This window comes from Lampris incognitus, chromosome 13 (genome assembly GCF_029633865.1).
Source record: "Lampris incognitus isolate fLamInc1 chromosome 13, fLamInc1.hap2, whole genome shotgun sequence".
Taxonomy (NCBI): domain Eukaryota; kingdom Metazoa; phylum Chordata; class Actinopteri; order Lampriformes; family Lampridae; genus Lampris; species Lampris incognitus.
This window is the reverse complement of record NC_079223.1, coordinates 18,390,686-18,413,414: the sequence shown is the minus strand read 5'-3', so window position 1 is coordinate 18,413,414 and position 22,729 is coordinate 18,390,686. Positions and strand designations below refer to the sequence as shown.

The 22,729-nt window shown below is 42.9% G+C and overlaps 1 protein-coding gene across 1 annotated transcript in view; it reads right to left on the bottom strand.

Annotated features, from left to right (window-relative positions):
* grid1a (glutamate receptor, ionotropic, delta 1a) overlaps nucleotides 1–22,729 on the bottom strand; it is a 438,916-nt gene that overhangs the window by 34,891 nt on the left and 381,296 nt on the right. The window contains exons 7-8 of the mRNA XM_056291925.1: nucleotides 22,321–22,482; nucleotides 18,659–18,778 (exon numbers count right to left, since the gene is read on the bottom strand). Coding sequence (XP_056147900.1) covers nucleotides 18,659–18,778; nucleotides 22,321–22,482 — 282 coding nt within the window. The remainder of the gene's footprint in view (nucleotides 1–18,658; nucleotides 18,779–22,320; nucleotides 22,483–22,729) is intronic.

Genomic DNA, 22,729 nt, shown 5'->3' with positions numbered 1-22,729 from the left:
ATATAGGCAAAGGGAGAAACAACAACAGAAGAAGCCAAAAATTCACCTTAAAAAATAATATAAAATAAATCATAATTGTGGTTCACTGGGATAGTGCGCGTACCACAACACTAGTCCCTAACGCATCAGCATGGGTTTGAATCCGGCCCACTTCCATATGCTGCATGTCCTCCCTTCTCTCTTTCCCCACTCATGTCTCTTTCAACTGTACGATCTAATAAAGCTGAAATCCGAAAAAAATCTAAAAAAATAAAATAAAATCTAAATTGCATTTGATATCTTAATCATCCCCATATTCCTCCTCTTCTTCATCATCATTCATGTTAGTGTGTATTTCCTCAAGGTCATCCTCATCTTTCCCCTCTTCTTCCAAGACATCAACAAGGGCCTGGGGGATGACGTCACCCTCAAACCACAGAGGTTCTAGCTTGCCATCGTCATTTACATGAAACCCATGGTCCAAAGGGGATGGGACTTCTGGGTGGTTTTCATGAGCCCTTTTCCAGATTCCTACTTGATAGTTCACTCTCTTTATGTGCTGCAAAAGGACTCGCTTGCATGGTGGAAAGGTCAATAGAGAGACCTTGTCGCAGCTCGAGGCTTGAGCCACATATTTTCTTGACCTTGACCTCTCTTGCCTCATCAACCTGCTTAACTCGAGGACCAAAGCCATAGAGGCGACAGGTGAACTCTTCGGCACCACTGAGGACAAGCTCATCAAGCTCCCAAGAGTTCCCCACTGCAGCAAAGATCTGAATGAACTTTGAATTCTGATTCAGAATCTTGATTGGTCGCACCTTTCCTTTGCCTTTGAATGCTGAAGTGCAGTCGGCACCAGTGAAGGCATGCAAGGCCAGCAGAGCTGAAACATGTTCTTGTGAATAATTGTCAGCCAGCTGGTTGATATTGATCAGCTTATTTCCCATGTCAAAGATGATGTCAACTGTGAATGATTTGGCATAGTAGAGGAGAATGAAGAAAATGTCAGAGTCTTTTGCTCTGACTCTGACTGTTTTGATGTGAGGCATTGTGGTTTGGAAATAATTTATGTAGAGGATCACCCTCACATCAGTTTCCTCATGGTTTGAGCAGTTCTCAGGTAGAAGTTCTTTTGATATTACTCCAGCATGACATTCTATTTTGAAAGCTTGACCAGCCTCTATGAAGATGACAGGCCTTCTGAGGATCTCTTCCATCATATCTGCAGAGCTCCAATGCTCGAGAAGTAAATGAATGAATGATTTCTCGTTTTCATCATTTGTGAGGAAAACTTTCCAATCTGCAGGTCGATGAACATTCAGACCACTAACTATGAACCGTTCCCCACAACCTCTACGATCCCTCTCAGCTGATTTTGGTGAATGAAGACGGTCTGCATAAGTGTCTGTGCTGAATACTGTTTCAGCTGCAGCAGGTAGACATTTGAAGGTGCGCTCTGATATAGTCTTCATTGTCCGGGGCACATCGTTCATGTAGAATGAGGAGTTTCCATCTTGAATGAGAGCACATTGGCTAGGAGAGGGGAGCTGTGCATTCTCAGCATCTTTGATCATGTAGTTCATCCCTTGTGCCTTGTTGGTTTTTGCAAAGAAGCCATCGATTTTTGAGATGGAATATGGCGTCAGAGTCAGGGGATAGGACATCAGGTCAGAGATGCTGATTTGTGACCTTAGTAGCTGTGATTTGATGAAAATCTGAAAGATAAATCCACTTGTAGCCTTATACTGGATTACTCTCTGGTTTGATGCCATAAGCTTCCTTTTAGGTGTTGTGGAAGACATTGTCTTGAATTTGTTTCTCTTGATAGGATTTAAAAAAAAAGGACTTTCTTTGTAAGAAGACGATCACGGATGAACTCTTCTTTTTGAGTTTGGCCATTTTTCAGAGCATTCAGCACATCAGAGCGCACCTCTTCTGGCATAGCAGCGCCTGAAGTCAAACTTGTCAAGGGTTGAGAAGTCTCAAGCTGAAATGGGTTGATGAAACTCTGAAATGCTTCTATTGTTTGCTGCACTTGCTCCTCAGACCGATTGATTTCACGTGGTCTTAGATCTCTTTGCTGCTTCTCTGAATGCTCACCTCGGCTGCTAATCATACTCCACATGGCCTCTACAAACTCTCCTTTAGCATGGGCAGTCAGGATGTGATGTTGGCTGGCTTCATAATTGCTGGTGATTCCACAGATTCCAGCTGAGTATGTTCCAGAACCCGAGTTTGACTTAAGCCATTTCATAGCTGTCTCCTCTATTGTTTTGTCAACGTGGCAGCGGTTGCCTGGGATATGTGATCTGGCTACACTGATTGCTCCAGCGCACAAAAGTTTCTCTGAACCAGGATGTGTTTCCTCAATGTGTTCAAGAAAGCATCCAAAGTATGTGAGGAATCTAGCATAATTCTGCTGATCTGAGCAGAAAAAAAGAGGTCTGGCATGATGTTTATGGCAGCTTTGTACCCATCATAGTCATTCATTTTGATTGCGCTGTTCATTGACAGGACAAGCCAGATGCAGTCCATGTATTCCATCCAAAACCGGCCAGTTTCTCCCAGCTCCCCCTTTCTCACTCTTTCTCTAAATGAATTGTATTCTGTTATGTGGTGAGATATATCAGCCGATGATAGAACTTCAGTTAGAGTAGATTCATTCGGGGTATGTTTTTCCAGAAAAAATGTACCTTCAGCTGAGAGTGCTCCATGAGTTTCCAGATACTTGTCATAGAGGAGTCTTTCAAGACCTTCTAATATCGACTTGTGTGTGTTCATAGCTCTGTCCCAATTCTTTCCATCAGTGACCCCAGCCACAAAGCCTGTGGTGATCAGTTTTGCTTCCAAAGCCACTTCGACCCATCCACTCCCTTGACAGTATCTTCGGCCTATACCTTTCAAGTAAGCTCCACAGCAATGGAATGTACCAATGAGGATGATGTGCTTTTTATATTTTTCAGGTTCATTCCATATTAGAGGGTAGGCTTTCATGCAAACACCTAGGTCAAATGTACTGATGGTGTACTCTTGTCCAGCTTCAGAGAATGCGACTTGGCTGCATCTAAGGCATTCTTAAATGGTTGTCAAGTCGGTTATGGGAGCATTGATCATGGGATAATACCCAATTGTGGTGAGGCATTTTGGAGAATGGCCAGTAACAGACACCCAACCTGACAGACCAGGGATGTGCTGATCGCCGGAGTTGATTTTACGAGCAATGACCCAAATTATATCACTATCTGATGATTTTGAGTGGTATGTGGATGTGTTATTTGAATTAGATGACTCCAAGTTAGCTGGTTCAGATCGTTTCCGCTTGTAGTAAGTTGGCAACTCCTGAGCAGGACTTTTAAATGATCGTTGTTTTTTTGGAGGTTGATTGTTCGGATTAGTGTAGGCTGACTCTTGTGTAGGCTGTGTTGTGGTCAGGGCTGCTGCATCTGCACAGGACCCTTGATCTTGCAGGTAGATGCCTCCAGCGGTATGAATGGACCCTGCCCCATATACATCTGATACTAGCTGATCAAAATTGTCCCAGTCACAATGGAAGACTGCTCCATCAGGTTGTCTCTTGAAAACATCTGAGTTGCTGATTAATGAAGCACTTTCTGCAATTGAATTTGCCAGACCCGTTTCAAGTTCTATTGAGTATGTGTAGGACTCACAGTGGCCAAGTCTATTTATTAGAGTGGTGATGCTCTAGGATCGGAAGAGATGGCGTAGTGTCATACATAGTAAGATGTGTTTCTTCATCTTCCATTGACCTGCTGTAACTGCTCTGCAGATGTCTAGAGAAATTGATGATGCCAGATTGTCCTCCCGATATGATGGCTTCCTCTCAACGCAGATTAGGTTTAAAACAAATTGGAAAACCTCAGAAGGAATCTCCTCTTTTGGGTCAGGGAGATCCTGAGCTCTAGGAGGCCAAGGGAGTGGTTCAGAATTTTTGAAGGCTTTTAGGATTTTCTTGTGAAGATCATGGTTGATCTCTTTACTCCAATCAGTAATTCCCATCTCATAAGTTGAACGTACTGTCGTCTTCATAGATTCTTGGGATGTACAAAACACGAATGTGTCTTTGTATGGGCAAGATGAGAAGTCGATACTATCTTTGAGATCAGGACAGCATTCGATTTTTAGTCTCAGGTTATGGCTTGTTATCTGAGCAGGAGCTTCTTCTCCAAATTGTCTCAAGGTTTCATTATACAAAACAGTAAGATGAGCAAGTTTCACAACCTGACCCTTTTGAATAACTTCTGTTTTTATATGAACATACACCCCATTGAAAGCTTTACCGATCATTCCCTACTTTGTAGTTATTTCATCCGCTGCAGCTGTAGTGTCAGGCTGAGGTGCTCGCTTTACTAAGTACTGCTTGCAACAGCAGTCATGAAATTGAGCCTCCTTAGCAAATAAATCAACTCCCTGGATTTTGCACAACAAATCTTCATCACCTAGTTCCATAGCTTTTTGCTCAATATTTTTGTATGCATTTGATTGGAATTTCTGCAAGCTATATCTGTTGCCAGAAGCTTGCTTCACTGTGCCACTTTTGCAGAATATGCAATAATTTCCAAACAAAACGGAAGAATCCACATGCTCACGTGTTGGTCTAGTAGCGTATTTTTCTGCTTGACAATTTCTTGCTAAAGCACGGTTAGCACTACAGACAAAAATGCGTCGACAGTTTTCATGATACCCACAATCAGCAGATAATTCATCAGGAATTGAGTCACAAACATCTGGCATGCCACCACAGTCAGACGTTTGTGTCAAAAGTTTGTTTTTCATGTCGTGGATTTCAGTAAATGCATTAAGTGGATCAGCCTTAGAAGAAAAGGCTATAAACTTAACATTTACTGTCCCCTTACATCCATGCAGAATGCAATTTCCCAGAGGTGACTGGGGCGGTGGCTGTTTCTTCTGCTTTGAAGAACTCTGGCAAGGTGTCCAGTCTTCATCATCTTGTCGTCTCTTTGGCATCTTGACTGATTCATATACTGTAACAATGCAACCATCTTAAAATCAGTATTGCAATAATGAAATAGGGAGTACTATTCAGTGTGCCAATTCACATTGATTCAAATATAATGCTTTGCATTACAATTATTTCTCTTATCACCTCAAATGTGCAGACTGATAGTATTCCAACTGTAGCTACAACACAACTCATGAATATTGCAACCTAGCTAGTTTGATTGCAAAATTGTGCTTGCTAGCTAGCTAAAACTAAAGAGACTAGCTTAAATCATGTTAAGGTTGTTAAATATCAGTTTAATAAATATTCTAATCATTGTTACAATGCTTAGTCACTGGTCTAGAACCTAATACTACATACCTTCAATCTGTGGTGGCCTTGTGGTATTCAGGCTGCTTCTGATACAGCCCACAGTTACCATGGCAATGGAAATTATACATATCTGCTTTTTTCATATTTGAGGTACTGTAGGCCTATAGTGAAGACTTTTGGCCACAGCAAGAGTAATATTTGAGATAGAAAGGTCATCTTGGGCTCAAATTGAAGCTTAAGAACTAGGGAAGTTGTCTATACACAAGTGAGGCATACATATTCACCATAAAGTGCTGAAGAATAATCATTTTGATGATAATTTGTCAGGCGGACAGTACTTTTTTTTGTCTTTTTGGGGATGGTGTGGGTGATATCTTAAAATTGAGTTGCAGCAAGCCCCAGAATCATATTTTCCTGCTTCCCCCTATGTATCAGGATACTCTCTGCCAAATTTCATTCTTGTATGACTATTTATGCCATTGTAGTACCTTAATATTTGCATGTACATAATTTCGCCAGGAACATGGCTCAAAAATTGGGTTTTTGGCACCCTGTGGCCAAACGGGGCCGAGTTGGGGGTGCTCGTTATCAACTTCTGATGGCCCAAGGTATAGGCTAACAAGAAATAATAGTGAAAAAAAGGTAGCAGAAAACATCCTGAGGGCTGGTCCTGGCTCCCGGCCTAATATAAGGGTGTCCAGGTAACGTGGCGGTCTATTCCGTTGCCTACCAACACGGGGATCGGCGGTTCAAATCCCCGTGTTACCTCCGGCTTGGTCTGGCGTCTCTACAGAAACAATTGGCCGTGTCTGGGGGTCGGAAGCCGGATGTGGGTATGTGTCCTGGTTGCTGCACTAGCGCCTCCTCTGATTGGTCGGGGTGCCTGTTTGGGGGGGAGGGGAAACTGGGGGGAATTCCGTGATCCTCCCACACGCTACGTGAAAAGGTGAAAAGAAGCGGCTGACAACGCCACATGTATCAGAGGAGGCATGTGGTAGTCTGCATTGGCAGAGGGGGTGGAGCAGCGACCGGGACATTTCGGAAAAGTGGGGTAATTGGCCGGACACAATCGGGCAGAAAAGAAAAAAAGGGGGGGGGGTGTAACGTATCTCTGATCCAGAGTTTAAAGAAGGAGGGGCAGCCTGTTTCCAGTTAAGTAAAATTAGTCTTCTGGCTAAAAGTGCCATAAGTGATGCAATTTGACAGAAGATGATCGTCCTCAGACTGGACACCAAAAATGGCTGAAAGAGGGTTTGGATCTATTGGTCGTTCAAGTATCTTGGATAGGGCATACAAAATAGAGGACCAGTAACCTGGGAGCCTCGGGCAAAACCAGAATGTATGAGCTATTGTTGCAGGTGAGATTTTACATCTATTAGAAGAATAATAAATTGATGATTCATCTTTGAGATTCAGACTTTAGACAGATGAAGTCTGTGTGCCACCTTGAATTGAATCAGGCCATGCCTGGCAAATATTGGAGAGGAGTGTGTATTTTTGAGAAAATATCTGACCACTCAGCATCTGTAAATTGTACATTTAGATCAGTCTGCCACGCTTCTCTCAAAGCATCAACTGATGCCGTCTTCATAGATTAAAGTTTCATAAACATAATCGATATTGTGCCTTTGAGAGATGGAGTTGTGAATAGATTATCTATAGGCTGCTATTCAGGGATTGCAGGAAATAATCCTGCATGGTTACAGGTCCAATCCCAAACCTGTAAATATCTAAAAAAAAAAAAGTGCTCTTGGTATGTCAAATTTAGATCTGAGCTGATTGAATGAGGCAAAAACATCATTGGATCCTTGTACACCCTTGATCATAAGGATCCTTGTACAGATCCTTAAATGAGACAAGACCCTTCTCACGCCAGACCGAGAAGGGGTCTGGCGTGCCAGCCAAAGTATTTCTGCACCTGAGCTCATATACATAGAGACTGACGGACGGAGGGGGCGGTGAAAGTGGGGTGCTGCGCAATAGGGATGGCCGAATACAACAAAGCTGGGAGGGATGTTGGCAAGCAGGCATCAGCTTCCATCTGGACCCAGGCAGGAGCCCCATCATTGGCGTAGGTTTGAAACCAGTATGCCAAAGCTCTCAGGTTACTGCCCAATAGTATAATTTGAAATGTGGCAAAGCCATACCACCCACTGATCTAGATCTTTGTAAAAATTCCTTATAGCTGCGAGGTGGTTTCTTATTCCAAATAAAGCCAGAGATAATCTTATTGAGATGTGAAAAAAAAAGATTTGGTTATAAAGATTGGCGTAGTTTGGAACAGGTATAACAATTTAGGCAAAATGTTCATTTTAATTGGATTAATTCTTCCTGCTAATGAGAGAGAAAGCATAGACCATTTATTGAAGGCCACTTTAGTGCGCTCCAAAAGAGGGGCATAATTAGCTCAAAGAAGGCAGAGATCTTTCGAGCTACAACTTCACCCACCCAGCTAAGAAATGTTGTCAGTGGTCACCTTAAAAGGATAAGCATTAAAGGAGAATGAGTGTGCCGCAGAGTGGACAGGAAAAAGCTCACTTTTTGAAACACTAATCTTACATGAAGTTCAGGAGTGGAAGCAGTTGAGTACTTATAGTCCAGTTGTTGAATTTGGTCAGAGAACTCCTGAAGACACCGTTTCCTAGTCCTACCCTCCCAAGAGGTGTATGAAATAATCATCCATCCATCCATTATCCGAACGGCTTATTCTGCTCTCAGGGTCACGGGGATGCTTGAGCCTATCCCAGCAGTCATTGGGCAGCAGGTGGGGAGACACCCTGGACAGGTCGCCAGACACTCATACTTAGGGACAATTTAGTATGGCCGATTCACCTGATATGACCCACGTCTTTGGACTGTGGGATGAAATCGGAGCCCCCGGAGGAAACCCACGCAGACACGGGGAGAACATGCAAACTCTACACAGAGGACGACCCGGGACAACCCCCAAGGTTGAACTACCCCGGGGCTCGAACCAAGGACCTTTTTGCTGTGAGGCGACCACGTTAACCACTGCGCCACCATGCCACCATGAAATAATCACTACCCTTAAAAAAAAAAAAAGGCTTTATGGGATTCCCAGGGAAAGGATTTGCTAACAGCTGGGGTATCGTTTATGAAAAAGAAAATACCAATTTGTCTATTGATCCAGTTAACAAATGCCTCATCAGCAAGCGAGACGTTGCTAGAACGCCCAGGGCGGCGACTAGCTTTCTTTGGGAAGGATAATTGCAATACCACAGGCCCATGGTCAGAAATGACAATGCCTTCATGCAATCTCTAACCAAGGTCAGCAACTGGCTATCAATAACAAAATAATCAATGCCTGAATAGGAATAGGAATGATGCACAGGGGAGAAAATGAGTAATGTCTTAAATCAGGATATAAGAACTGCCACACACACGTTGACACAAAATAGTCGATAGCGCCACACACATCGACACAACGGAGATTTAGCACGAGAAGCTAACTGTTGGCCCTGAGTGTTTCATCATTATTAACTCTCAGCCACCCAGGACTTAAAAATGGACAGGTACGATGGGTAAGCAAAACTGCCATTCTAACCAACGTTTTGGTAATCCTGATAAAACCGTCGCGTATTACTGTGAATCTTTTTTTTGTGACTTTGACAATATGCTTTGCTGTAATGCCCTCAGGCCGGCGCTATAAAGCGCCCCCTAGGAAAACAAATCGCTATTCTGAGTCCTTCATTCCTACCGCTATCAGGCTGTTAAATGCAGAGAGCAGTCATTTTAAATGAATGCTTTATTTTGTTTTCAACCACAGTGGTTGGTTTATACCGTTGTGTGTTTTTCGCATGGCTCGTGGGCATATGCGTTCACTGAATGTAGTGGGGGGATGTAACGTGCAATGTACCTTCGCATGATTCATTTGTTTGTTTATTTGTTCTATTCTTTAAACTTATGTGAATTTTTGTCCTTCGCCTGGGTCCTCGTGTTAGTCTGCATGCATGGCAACACAAGGCTGACAGTGTGCCTCTCTTGCCCCTGCACTGACCTGTCTATTGTGCTTGATTGCCGCTTGTCTGTGAGTTTGTGTATGGTCCGGGTAGATTGTGAAATTGAATTGCCCTTCTGGGATAAATAAAGTTGTCTGAATCTGAATCTCTTAGCCGTGTTAGCTACCGGCTACCTAGAGGAGCAGTGGTCCTGTTAAGCCGTTGCTCCCACTGCCGCTCTCTAATCCAGCGACAACTACGACATATTCCTTTTGGTCTGCACTTCGGTTCTTTTTATTTGTATACCTACGTTTGCCTAATTAGCCTGGCCAATGCACCTTGTTTTTGTTCATTGGTGTCATATCTCCCTGTCCATTCCTCTTGTTTGGATGTTTCAGGTTTGCCTCCGTATGGGTTTGTGTGTGTGTGTGTGTGTGCATGTTGTGTTTGCACGCATGAGCTCATGTTTGAATGTGCTGACTGTGCATGGAAGGCGTGCATAGATGTGTGTGCGAGTGTGTGTCTTTGTATGTGTGTGTACGTGGGTGAGCATATATACATAAGGGGGTCTATTGTTATGATTATTACCTTAATTTTTTTTCCTCTTAAAAATTCATAATAAGAAATGGCAAAAGCAAATTATGGAATAGGATGCTGGATCCTGTTCAAGTAAAACCTCCAGAGCCCTTTGTGTAACTGCTCCTTGTTCATTATATTACTCTATTTTTTGCTTTGTTTTTGAACTACCTGACACTGTTTGTGGGACGCGGAAACGAAAAGGTCATGCAGGTGCAAGGACAAAGCACCGCTGTGCAATGGTCACTTGTTCAGTGTTAAGGGTCTCAGGGGTCTTGGGGTGGGAAGATGGGCTTTGTTTCTTGTTTTTTTCTTTTTTCTCTCTTCTTTCCTTCTGTCTCTCTCCCTGTGTTTGCCTTGTCCATTTACCCCTTCGCACCCCTTTCATCCTCTTCCCCTTCCACAGATATCAAGTTACTGTGATCAACCCTGTGATAACAATGAGGTATGGCGAACATAAATAACAATGTTAGATTTATTTTGTGGAATGCTGAGGGCGCAACTTGTGTTACTAAAATAAACAGGATCATGGCCACTTGCAATTGTTAAAAGGTGATATATTTTTTATCCAAGAGACCCACCTTCACAACAGAGAATTGGCGGGAATTAAAAAAGATGGATGTGTCATTTAGTTCATTCGAAATTCGATGAAAGAGCCAGAGGCACTGCTATCCTTATTCAGGTGTTGAGTGGTTTCATTGAACCACTCAACACCTTAGCAGATCCCAATCATGGCTTTATCATTGTCTGGATAGCAAGTGTTTATGGTCCAAATTGGGATGACGACCAGTTCATAACTAGACATGTTGCATCTTTTCCTGACATTGAGAATCACTGCATTATCATAATGGGGGGGGGGGAGGGGTGTCAATATGGTCCAAGACACTGAACTTGACAGATCTTCACTCAAAGCATCACCTCTATCTAAAGCAGCTAAGACATTGCCTCTATGGATCAGAGAATCCATAGAGACATAAATCCCCCACAGGGAAGGCATTTTATTTTTTATTTTCTTATGTATATCTGGTCGATCTTTTTTGGATTTTTGTAGACTTTGTGGTTGTATCATCAGATCTACGGCCGTATGTTTTGGACACTTGGGTGAAGAGAGAAGCAGAGCTGTCAACTGATCACCATCTGATGGTAAGTTGGATCAGATGGTGGGGAAGGCTGCCGGACAGACCTGGCAAACCCAAACGTATAGTGAGGGTGAACTGGGAATGTCTGGCGGAGGCCCCTGTCAGTGAGGTCTTCAACTCCCACCTCCGAAAGAAGTTTTCATGTATCCCGAGGGAGGCTGGGGACATGGAGTCTGAGCGGGACATGTCCAAAGCCTCTATTGTAGATGCGGCAGGCAGGAGCTGTGGTCATAAGGTCATCGGGTGCCTGTCGAGGCGGCAACCTAAGAACCCGCTGGTGGACACTGGCGGTGAGGGAAGCGGTCAGGCTGAAGAAGGAGGCCTTTTGGGCTTGGCTGGCCCAGGGGTCTCCTGAAGCAGCAGACAGGTACTGGGAGGCGAGAAGGGCTGTGGCTTCGGCGGTCATGGAAGCAAAACCTCGGGTGTGGGACGAGTTCGGCAAGGCTGTGTAGGAGGACTTTTGGTTGGCCTCAAGGAAGTTCTGGCAAACCATCCAGTGAATCAGGAAGGGGAAGCAGGGCTTGACTCATGCTGTGTTCAGCCGGGGAGGGGAACTGTTGACCCGGACTGGGGATGTTGTCGAGTGGTGGAAAGAACACTTTGAGGAGCTCCTGAACCCGGCTAACACATCCTCAATGGAGAAGGTAGAGTCTGAAGACTCAGGGGAAGCCCTACCCATATCCCTGGCAGAGGTGTCTGAGGTAGTTAAAAAGCTCCTTGGTGGCAAGGCGCCGGTTGTGGATGAGATTCGCCCTGAGATGCTGAAGGCTCTGGACACTGTTGGGCTGTCTTGGTTGACACGCCTCTTCAGTGTTGCATGGAGGTCAGGGACAGTACCTGTGGAGTGACAGACCGGGATGGTGGTTCCCACATTTAAAAAGGGGGACTGGAGGGTGTGCTCCAATTATCGGAGCATCACATTGCTCAGCCTCCTTGGGAAAGTCTACTCTAGGGTGCTGGTAAGGGCTCTGACCAATTGTCGAACCTCGGATCCAGGAGGAACAATGCGGATTCCGTCCTGGCCAAACAATGGACCAACTCTTTACCCTTGCGGGTAACCTATTTTGTTTATTTATTTTTTTTGAACACACAAAACACCAAGGTATTCTAAATCCGTGCATCAAAGAAGGGAAACTGAGCTTTTCATTTGCATCATGAAGTAGAATGTTTAATAATTGAATTAAGTGCATTAGAATTACCATGCTATAAATCTACATTGGTATACTATGTTGTCCATTGCTGAATTTCTAATGTCAGCGCTAAGTTACCTCAAGAAAGGATTTTATTAGTCCGCGGTGGTGTAGCGGTCTAAGCATCGGCTTTGTGTGTCGATGCAGTTGCCCAATGGGGACTGGGGTTCGCGCCCCGGTCTCATCAGATCCGACTATGGCCGGACTCGATGAAGCAGCAATCATTGGCAACACTGTCTTCAGGAGGGGGGCGGAGTCGGCTTGTGTTCGTCACGTGAATGCGTCTGTGTGTGTGTCCGAAAAAAACAGTGGTTCGGCCTGGAGTCGCCTTGTCACAAAAGTGGGGAGGCGGTCTCCTTCGAGACTGCCGGCCGGAGAGATGCAGTTGGTGAACGCATGCAGTACGAGGGTGGGTGTTTGAATTAAAATAGGGATCGATTGGCTGCTAAATTGGGAGAAAAAAGGGAAAAATCAGAAATAAAAATTTTTTTTTAGAAAGGATTTTATTTACTTAAGCACTCTTACATCATTTCCCTGCTCAATTAGCTCTAATCGTATAACAAAAAAATACAACAATACTAAGGTAAATCTAGCAGGACAACGGACCGGGAGGGAACAACCACATTTGAATGGATTGATGTTTTCCTATCAAGATCTTAGCTTAAGCTGAATGACATTAGCATTAGAGACACACTGACACATCAATAGGGGCAAACTGAGAAACCAAAGAAGCAGCAACAACAACAACAACAGGATCGATCACTCTGCAGCAGCACTGGACGGTGGAGAAAAATACCGGTAGCCACTGAGGAAATTGTATTTCAGTCTTCATTACAGTTCTTAAGCGAAAAGACACCTCATCTGAGAGCGAATAAGGCAGGAGGGGAAAATGGAGTGAATGCAGATAAACGATGATGGAAAGGGAGGAAACAAGGCCCGAAAAGTGAGGATAAACAAATGGGGAGGAGCAGAGGGACGGACGGTGAGATGAGATAAGAAGAGGAGACAGAACAGAGGAGCGAAGGGAAAAATAAAATATGATCAGGTCGCAGTTGCTGGGTTGTAAGTGAGGGTCGGTGAGGGGGACATTGTATCGCAGAGAAGGCCACATCAGTGTGTGTTCCAGACGACATAGATGTTTCACAAGGGGAACACAGGGCCAGGAACATATTTGAAAAGCCTGTTATAGGCGGACAAAAGAGAGAGGTACATGAGTTTGTTTCTTCTATGGCCTGTTAAATGGCTGCACTGGGTGTTGGGGAGAAAGACAGATAATCCTGCCAGGTAAGAGCACCAAACACATGTGGCGTCCCATTAACTGGCCCTGTCCTCTTCTGTCACTAATGAATTCAACACACCCATGTGTTATTGTGTTCCCTGGCCTAGGTACCATGTTTAGCCTGGATGTGTGCTCAGGATAACTGAAATTCAATGGAAACAGAGGGTACTATATGTGTCTGTTTGTAAATAATTTTCATGCACTATTGTTGCAGTTTCGTATTCCAGTGGACCAGTCCAGGGCTTTTGCTTACTTAAATGTGTGGCTGTGTGTGAATGATGTGAAGGCGGTGTGTGTATGTACACACATGTACCGACGCCTTGCTTGTGTCTTTTCCAAGCTAATGCTAATGGGCACATTATGATGGATTGGCTCCATGATTCCAATTTGGCTGAGGGATGATTAAATCTTCATTACTGCTTCTGGTCAGTCCTGCTTGATTGCCAGGAAACTCAATTCTTCTTCATTCTGCGAAAAGTCCATGACTGAATAAGGACACCCACAACAACCAACAAATTACTGCTAAGAGTGAACAAACAAGGCTCTCAATCTCTCACTTAAAATGTATGACACACCAGGATGGCACCAACCTCCAGGGAACACACTCTTCTCTGTATAAAGAGCTCATTTTGGATCACTGATCAGGTCATATGGCCGGCTTTCCTGCAGGGAAAACCTAGACTGTATGCGGATCACATATTCATTGCTCAAATACACCCAGACAACAGCTGAAAGTATGAGCACTGCTTCTTAATGATCACATAACATGTAAACAAATAGACTCTTAACTAGTTTGGAGTTTGGAGGCAGTGAGCTGTTAGCTTGTGGTGTTATTTTTAATTAAACATTCTAATGCAAAACTGTATTGCTGTTCAAATTTCCGCAGCATAAACACAAATCCACAAAAAGGCCCACTAACTCTTGATGGTATGATTTAGGATTTTACCACAGCTTTAAATACATTTTACGCAAATATGACACGGTGCCATGAGTACCGCTCACCAGTTGTAGCTGTCAGGTCATGATGACAGACACCAGTGGTTTGCCAACCGAGATGGTTGGTATTATGAAATAGAAGAGTACAGCACAAAGATCTGTCTAATTCAAGATCGTCAGCAGAAGGTACCTTTCATCCTGACACCTTGCTGTTAAAAGGTTAAAAAGAGAAACATCGCCCTATGCCCTTTTCTCATCTTGGAAAAAATGTGAATAAACAGGACTTTTATTTGGGGGGGGGTCCTAATTTCCTGGTACAGACAAGGGAGGGAAAGTATTTGGTTAGGAACAGACCGTCTCTCTAATCAGTGGGGGAGGTAAAATTCATTCTTTTATTTTCGGAGTCCCCCCCCCCAAATTGTATCTGGCCAATCACCCCACTCTTTCTGAGCCATCCCGGTCGCTGCCCTACCCCCTCTGCCGATCCAGGGAGGGCTGCAGACTACCACATGCCTCCTCTGATACATGTGGAGTCGCCAGCCACTTCTTTTCACCTGACAGGGAGGAGTTTCATCAGGGGGACGTAGCGCGTTGGAGGATCACGCTATTCCCCCAGTCCCCCCCCAAACAGGTGCCCTGACCGATTAGAAGAGGCGCTAGTGCAGCGACCAGGACACATACCCACATCCGGCTTCCCACCTGCAGACACGGCCAATTGTGTCTGTAGGGGACGCCCGACTAAGCCGGAGGTAACAATGGGGATTCGAACTAGCGATCCCCGTGTTGGTAGGCAACAGAATAGACTGCTACGCGACCTGGACAGCCTTCATACTTTTTTTTTTTTTTGCATGTTTGAGGATTCCCACACAGTCATTCAGGATTGCAAACAACCAGATTTATTATTAAAATGTAGACATTTGTTTAGGGGGCAAGGTGGTGTAGTGGTTAGCACTGTTAACTCGCAGCAAGAGAGTCCTGGGATCAATTCCAACCCATCTGTGTGGAGTTTGCATGTTCTCCATGTGTGCATACATTTCAATAAAGGAAATGTACAAATTGTTCATAGCTGTGCATGGTGTGTGTAGGCCCTGTAATGGAACCCCCACAACAACCCTGAATTGGATTAAGTAGGTATAGCTAGTGGATGGAGATATACATATATACATATATACATATATATATATATATATATATATATATATATATATATATATATATATATATATATATATATATATATATATACATACATACACACACACACACACACACACATACATACATATACACACACACACACATATATATATATATACATACATATATATAGAGAGAGAGAGTTAAAAAAAGACATTGTTAGTTATGTACAGGGCAAAAAGCAGAGTATTACCAGAAGATTTACACAAATTATTTGTTTTTAGTTCAGAGGACGAGGACCATAGAAGGACATTTAATTTTAAACATCAGTATGCACATACTACTTTAAAGCAGGTGTGTATTTCGGTATGTGGCGTCAAACTGTGGAATTCTTTCGAGAACGATCTAAAGGGTTGTATAAATATCTTTCAGTTCAAGAAAATGTATACAGAAAGAATAATTAGACAATATGGAGTTGTCTGGTAATGGGTTTTCAGTCGATGGTGAATTATTGTGTATGGCTTTTTGATTCTTTTTAATTTCTCATGTTGCTGTAAATATTAGTTGTTGGGTAACCAACTGACAGACCATCTAGTCTGTTGTTTATTTATGTTTGAGTAAGGGGCAAGCAAAATAAGATTTTCTTTTCCCTGCTCCTTTTCAATCATGGAATGTGAAAATTGATTTGTGTTTGATTATGAATTGCTTGTTTCTCTGGAGCTGTGCATTACCATGAGTGGAATAAATAATAATGAATGAATAACTATATATATATACACGCGCGCGCAGGCACACACACACGTGCGCACACACACACACATATATGTAAATGTATTGATTTTTTTCATTTTTTATATAGTGTTTTTTATTTAAACTTTTATTTAAAATATTTTTATACGAAGAAATGTTGAAATTTTCTCAAGTACCGACTGCTCTATCTATCTATCTATCTATCTATCTATCTATCTATCTATCTATCTATCTATCTATCTATCTATCTATCTATCTATCTATCTATCTGTCTATCTGTCTGTCTGTCTGTCTGTCTGTCTGTCTGTCTGTACAGTGGCTGGTTGTTAAATGTTTAGGGACTCCTTGCCTTTTTTTTCTTCTTATTTTCCAAGTAAAGTCGGATTTTCTGTTATTTTTTTAGTTAAGTAAGAATAAATATCTGAAAAGGATTTGCTAATGTAGAACAACTATTTACTAATCTTTTCGGTGTATTCATGCAACACTCATGTTCCTTAAAATGCCCTCCTTGGTGTGAAGAGTAGATTTTGCCTCAATAATAATTTGACAGGTTTCTTTTTCCAAATTATTGTTTTCACCACATATTGAAAATCTTTAGCCCCAAAGATGACTACCTGAATGGTAGCCACTGATGAGAGCTGACATTGCAACATGGGGATAAAACCCAGTGGGGTATATCATTATTCAGGGTAATTACATTTGTCAGTTGTCCCTTCGGTTTTGTAGTTTTGCCAAGAGAAACGGCGAGATCTAAACAGTGTCCTATTGAAACATGTCAGTGTATTGAGTTAAGAAGTGGGGGTTGTTCTTATCGACAACGCTAAAGGTTTGTTTGAATGGGGCTGAGTATTGCCTTGACAAAAGAGACAATACTGACGCCAACAGGGACGGGAAGTGAAGTGGAAGGCCAAAACACACAAACACAATAAACTGCCCAGCCTTCATGGCTGCCGTTTAACCCGTCCACAACAGTCAGCAAAGCACCACAGTACATACCAGGTGTATCTCTAAAGGCAGTAGTAAACCCCATTAGACAAAAAAAAAAAAAAAATCAGATGAAAAAGCTGGGGAACCCCTAAATCTGGACACTTTGACGTGGTTTTAACTTATAATAATGAGACTGTATAAGGCATCGGTGGCCAACAAACGATCCCAACAATACATGGTAGAGCTCAAAAGTAGACATTGGATAAAATGGGTTTTCAGATAACTGTGTTTGTGTTTCATCGCTACTGCATTGATTGACAGGTCTCTTCATACGAGGACTTACACTAAACAACAGCTTTAACGAGGCTCTAATGTTTTCCGATGCTGTAAAACGTTTGCCGACATCAGTAACGGTTGTAAACACGGAAGCAAAAACAGGCCAACATTTCCAATTAAAATCGGTTGAGAAAGACACAAAATGCTTAATTTTCAATCTATAACTCAAATTCTTCAATTATATGTGTAGATATACCGCAATTTTATATGGTCAGATAAATCACAGATTGGGCTTTCAATCTGCTTGAGGAGGGAAGTACACCAGGACCATTGAGAGTGTCCAAAAAGGCATCGATTACAAAAACAATTATTATAAAAGTCTGCACTTTCTTGTGCTCATACTTTTGATCTGTATCGTCCAATATAGCGAAAAACAATTATCTGGAACTCTTAACAGAATGATAATATAACATCAGTGCGCTATTTCCTACAGAAGGTGGGTTTGGAACCGGGACAACTGAGGCAAGCCACTGGGGAGATGGCCATGGCAGTTGAGACCTGCTCAAGATGGTTGTGGTTGATGAGAGGCCGCAGTTGGAGCCCTTCTGCGGGGGGAAGGCTAATTTGGTCTTTGCTGTACCACTCAGGCGAGGCGTATAGCCTAAGGGGCGAAACGCTTGTGACCCTGAGATACCTGCTGAGGATGCAGAAGCATTCACCGCATTGCGAATGCTCTGACCGCCCTGCCACCAAGGAATATCATCAAGAGGAGTAACTTACAACATCTTAAGTAGCTCCTGCAGTTTCTGCTTGTAGCAAAGCATCTCTGATGTTTTTCCACATATGAATAGTCTTTTACCCTAGTCCAAAGGCTACATCGATTATATGAAAGTCATTGAGTAATTTCCATTTCTGTGCCTTGTGACTTTTTTTAGGATTCTATATAGCTGGTGGAAAGACCAGGGTAGACCAGTATGTCATCAAGTCCGGGTTTCCTTCGATTAAATTACTTGAATGTAAATGATGAATAATGTGACTGAGAGATTCAGGAACATGAACCATGCACACATCACTCCAGGTGAGTAGGGGAGGTCATGACAACTGCTACTATTTTACATAACATCCTCATCCTCTTTTTTTACTGTCGGTAAACACACACACACACACACACACACACACACACACACACACACACAAAAACTGAACTGTGCACTGACCCGTTTGACGTCTTTGCCAAAGGTTTCGCTGTAACTGGTTCCAAGAATCTCAAACTGCACGTGGGAGTTGGCGCCCTCGGCCCGGAAGTCCATCATCCCCGTCAGTCCGGTGATGCGTTCCTATAGCAACAGCAAGCATAATGACCACCGTTCGAGAGTCTGTGATGTGGGAGAAGAATCACTGACAGCAGCGCTTGTTCAGTTGTTTTTGTATGTGTATGTGTGTGTGTGGCTGTGTGCGTCCGTCAGATGGTGTATGTTGATTGCATTTGTTGAAGCACTATCTAGGAGGGGTGTGGGTGGGCGGGAATCCATTCAGTGCAAAATCACAATACTTAAGGCCTTTTGCTTATCAATTCAGATTTTTTCATATGCTTTTTTTGTACCCGTTATCCAAACAAAATCATTACGGTTTTAATATCGCGGATTTTCCCTTTGAATCACATTGTTGAAGCCCCCTTGTATCTAGAGTCTTAACTGATCTGTTTGCTGCCGGGGCTGAAATGTAATGTGACCCACTTGTAAGCTCTGCCAAACAGTACTATATGAGCAAATGAAAACACGGTATGGAGATCATAGGATAAGGTGGGTGTGTGTGTCACAAGAAAATAGACCACACATCTAAATATATCTCTCTCGGTGCAACAAATGAATTACTCAGCACCTTCTTGCTTTGACTGCACTGTGGCTAGTCACCTTCTTGAAGAGACTATGTGCATATTATTATAACAGAGTGCAAAGTCAAGGATCAGGGGAAGTATGACAGAGGAGAGAAGGTATATGTACAGTATAATGAACAAGAACCGGATTCCCGCCACACATGGTTAATGAGAGTGACATTTTAGATAATCAATGAGGAGGAGTTCTACAAAACCCATTGCGAGCACTCTCTCCTCAACCTTTTTCAGAGAACAGCTCTGTTACTCATTTATATTGTTTGAGTCACTGCTCAGATGCACTCCAAAACCTTTTGTCTGTTGTCAAGCCGGCCTTGTGCACGCAAGGTAACAACATCTAGATTATCCACTTGAAAGGTGCTTTATTTGTTATGACTCATAAATCTCCTAACTAAAATTCTGAGTTTTTGAAATATCAATTTTTTTTTAAAATTTCCTTCTGAAATAAGGCAATTAAAGTTAGGAAAGCTTTACTTTCCTATCAGTGATATCAAAGAAGGTTGAATCAGTTCATCTGGACACGTTTATTGACAGATACGTTTTATCAATCAACTAAGTGACATCTGCAGTCTAAACGGACTGCAGGTATCGCCACCCCTTATTAGCAATACAGTTGCATAACAACCGAAACCAACAGCCAGTTTCATTTGCAAATATAGGTGTAACCATTAACTAGAGTTTCAATGGCCATGTGTACTATTCACAGAGTAAACAGTGCACGCCCAAACAGTGCACCAGCCAATCGAAGAGAGGAGAAGGACAACAGCCGCCCAAGCATCAACCAGTGGTGATTCCGTATGGGGCAGGAGTATCGGAAAAGCTGAGACGCGTATTTTCCAAACAGTGCGTCTCAGTTACTTTCAAACCCCAAAAGACGCTGCGCCAGAAGTTGGTCCACCCCAAGGATCGGGTCCCGCAGCATAAACAGAGCAATGTGGTGTACGCTGTTAAGTGCCAGGAGGATTGCGGTGACTTACATGTTGGGGAAACTAAAAGATGCTGGCCAAGAGGATGGCACAACACAGGAAAGCTTACACATCAGGCCAGGACTCCACAGTCTACACCCATCTACAGGACAGTGGCCACTCTTTCAGGGATGAGGATGTGCACATCCTTGATAGGGAGGAATGCTGGTTTGAACAGGGAGTCAAAGAGGCCATCTATGCTAAGAGGGAACGACCATCCCTGAACCAAGGGGGTGGGGGGTTAAGAGTACATCTGTCACCATCTTACAATGCTGTGATTGCAACCATTCCCAAATCCTCTGTGAATAGTATACATGGCCACTGAAACTCTAGTTAATGCTCACGCCCAAATTTGCATATGAAACTGGTCGGTTTCAGTTGTTATGCAACTGTATTGTACTGTATTGTTTATAAGGGGTGGGGATACCTGCAGTGAGTTTAAACTGAAGATGTCACTTTGTTGAGTGATGAAACGTGTCTGTCAATAAACATATCCAGATGAACTGATTCAACCTTCTTTGATTTTCTTATCTGGATTACTGAGCATGCACCAGGACCTATCAATGATACTTTGACTCAAATGACACAAAAGCATCCGTTTTTCTTCTCCTACTTCTGATTTGCTTAAGCCTTGTCAAACACGGGAGTAAACAACAAAACAAACCAGGACTGATGCATGGTACTACAAGCAGGGAAAAATTCCATTATCAGATTTTGATGGTTGTAAAAAAACAGTGTCAGCGAATTCAAATGAGAGACCGCAATGAAGTTACAACAAGCAGAAGGGGTTTATAGTCCAACAATTGATCCCCCGGACACACGAGAATCACAAATGCGGCTGTGATTTATGGTCTTAAATCGAATTAGCTGGGGCTTGGACTCCATGGGCTTCTTGATACTGTGGTGGTGAGAAAACCAAATACTGAACATCACTTGATAGCTGCTTGTTTCAGAGTTGGTGAGTTCATTATCGATGACATTTGCCTCCAGTTTTGTTCTCCAATGAGATATATCCACCAACTCGTGAAAAATTACAATCAGTTTTGAAAAAACAAAATTATCTGGTGGAATACTTTTGAGTCAAGCTCTGTGTATCCTATGACCTTTGAAAAAGGTATTTGTAGAAAGAAGTTTTCAATGTGAAACTGTAGGTAGGATACTGTCACTATGGTATTTTTTAACTCTTGAGTAGTTAATATAAAGTTGCAAAGGGAAAATACGGTGATGGATAGGCATGTATAGACAGACAGACAAACATAAAATCAAACTTGTGCTTTTTGTACTTCCTTGTTATGCAGAATTTTGGTTGGTATGGCTGCCATTTTACCAGCAGCCATAGCAACATGTACCCTGGCTCTGCCAAATGACAGAAACTAAGCAGGTATGGGCTTGGCTAGTACTTGGATGGGAGACCTCCCAGGAAAACTGAGTTGCTAATGGAAGTGGTATTGGTGGGCCAGCAGGGGGCAGTCTTCCCTCTGGTCCTAATATACAACAAAAATCCCAATGTTCCAGTGCAGTGATGGGGGCACTGTGCTGTAGGAGGCGCTGTTCTTTGGATGAGACGTTAAAACTGAGGTCCTGACTCACTGTGGTCATTAAAGATCCCATGGCACTTATCGCAAATAGTAGGGGGTCCCCCGGTGTCCTGGTAAAATTCCTAACCTGGCTCTCTCCATCTGGCCACCTTATCATCTCCCATGTAATTTGCTTAGTGAACCCTCCTTCTCCACCTCAAGCTGATGTGTGATGAGCGTTCTGGCGCAAAATGGCTGCTGTGCATCACCCAGGTGAGTGCTGCACATTGGTGGTGGTTGAGGTGTGTTTCTCTCCTTCACTGTGAAGCGCTTTGGGTGTCTAGATAAAGCACTATATAAATGTAATCAATTATTATTAATTTTACATGCCTTGTTGTTCTCATCCTCCCTAAAATGTGTTAAAAATACTCAAAGCACACATACATATAGATGGAGGGACAATAATATAGACAGATAAAAAGCAAGCAATAAAGAAATAACACCTTTTGTATGGTGTCCAGCATGGACCATCCTCCATTCCATGGCTTAGTGGATTTTCTCATGCAGTTGAGGCTGGCCATGCTGTGCCACTTCCTGTCTTCCAGTTTCCTATAGAAGGCGTTGGCCAGCATCAGGACACTATCATACAGGTAGAGGTTGGACACCTAGTGAACAATATGAAAAAAAAAACATGTTGGAGGTGTTGGATATCTTTTTGGTTTACAGATACACACACAGACATATATAAACCATCTGTAAGTTGATAAGCACAATATGCCAGATAGACACTGGTAGAGAATCAAAACCATTCTGAAACTCAAAATATAAAACAAAAAACAAACAAACTACATTTTGACAACAAAGAACGGCTGTTAGACCTCAGAGATAAACCACATCCTTGTGGTGAACAGT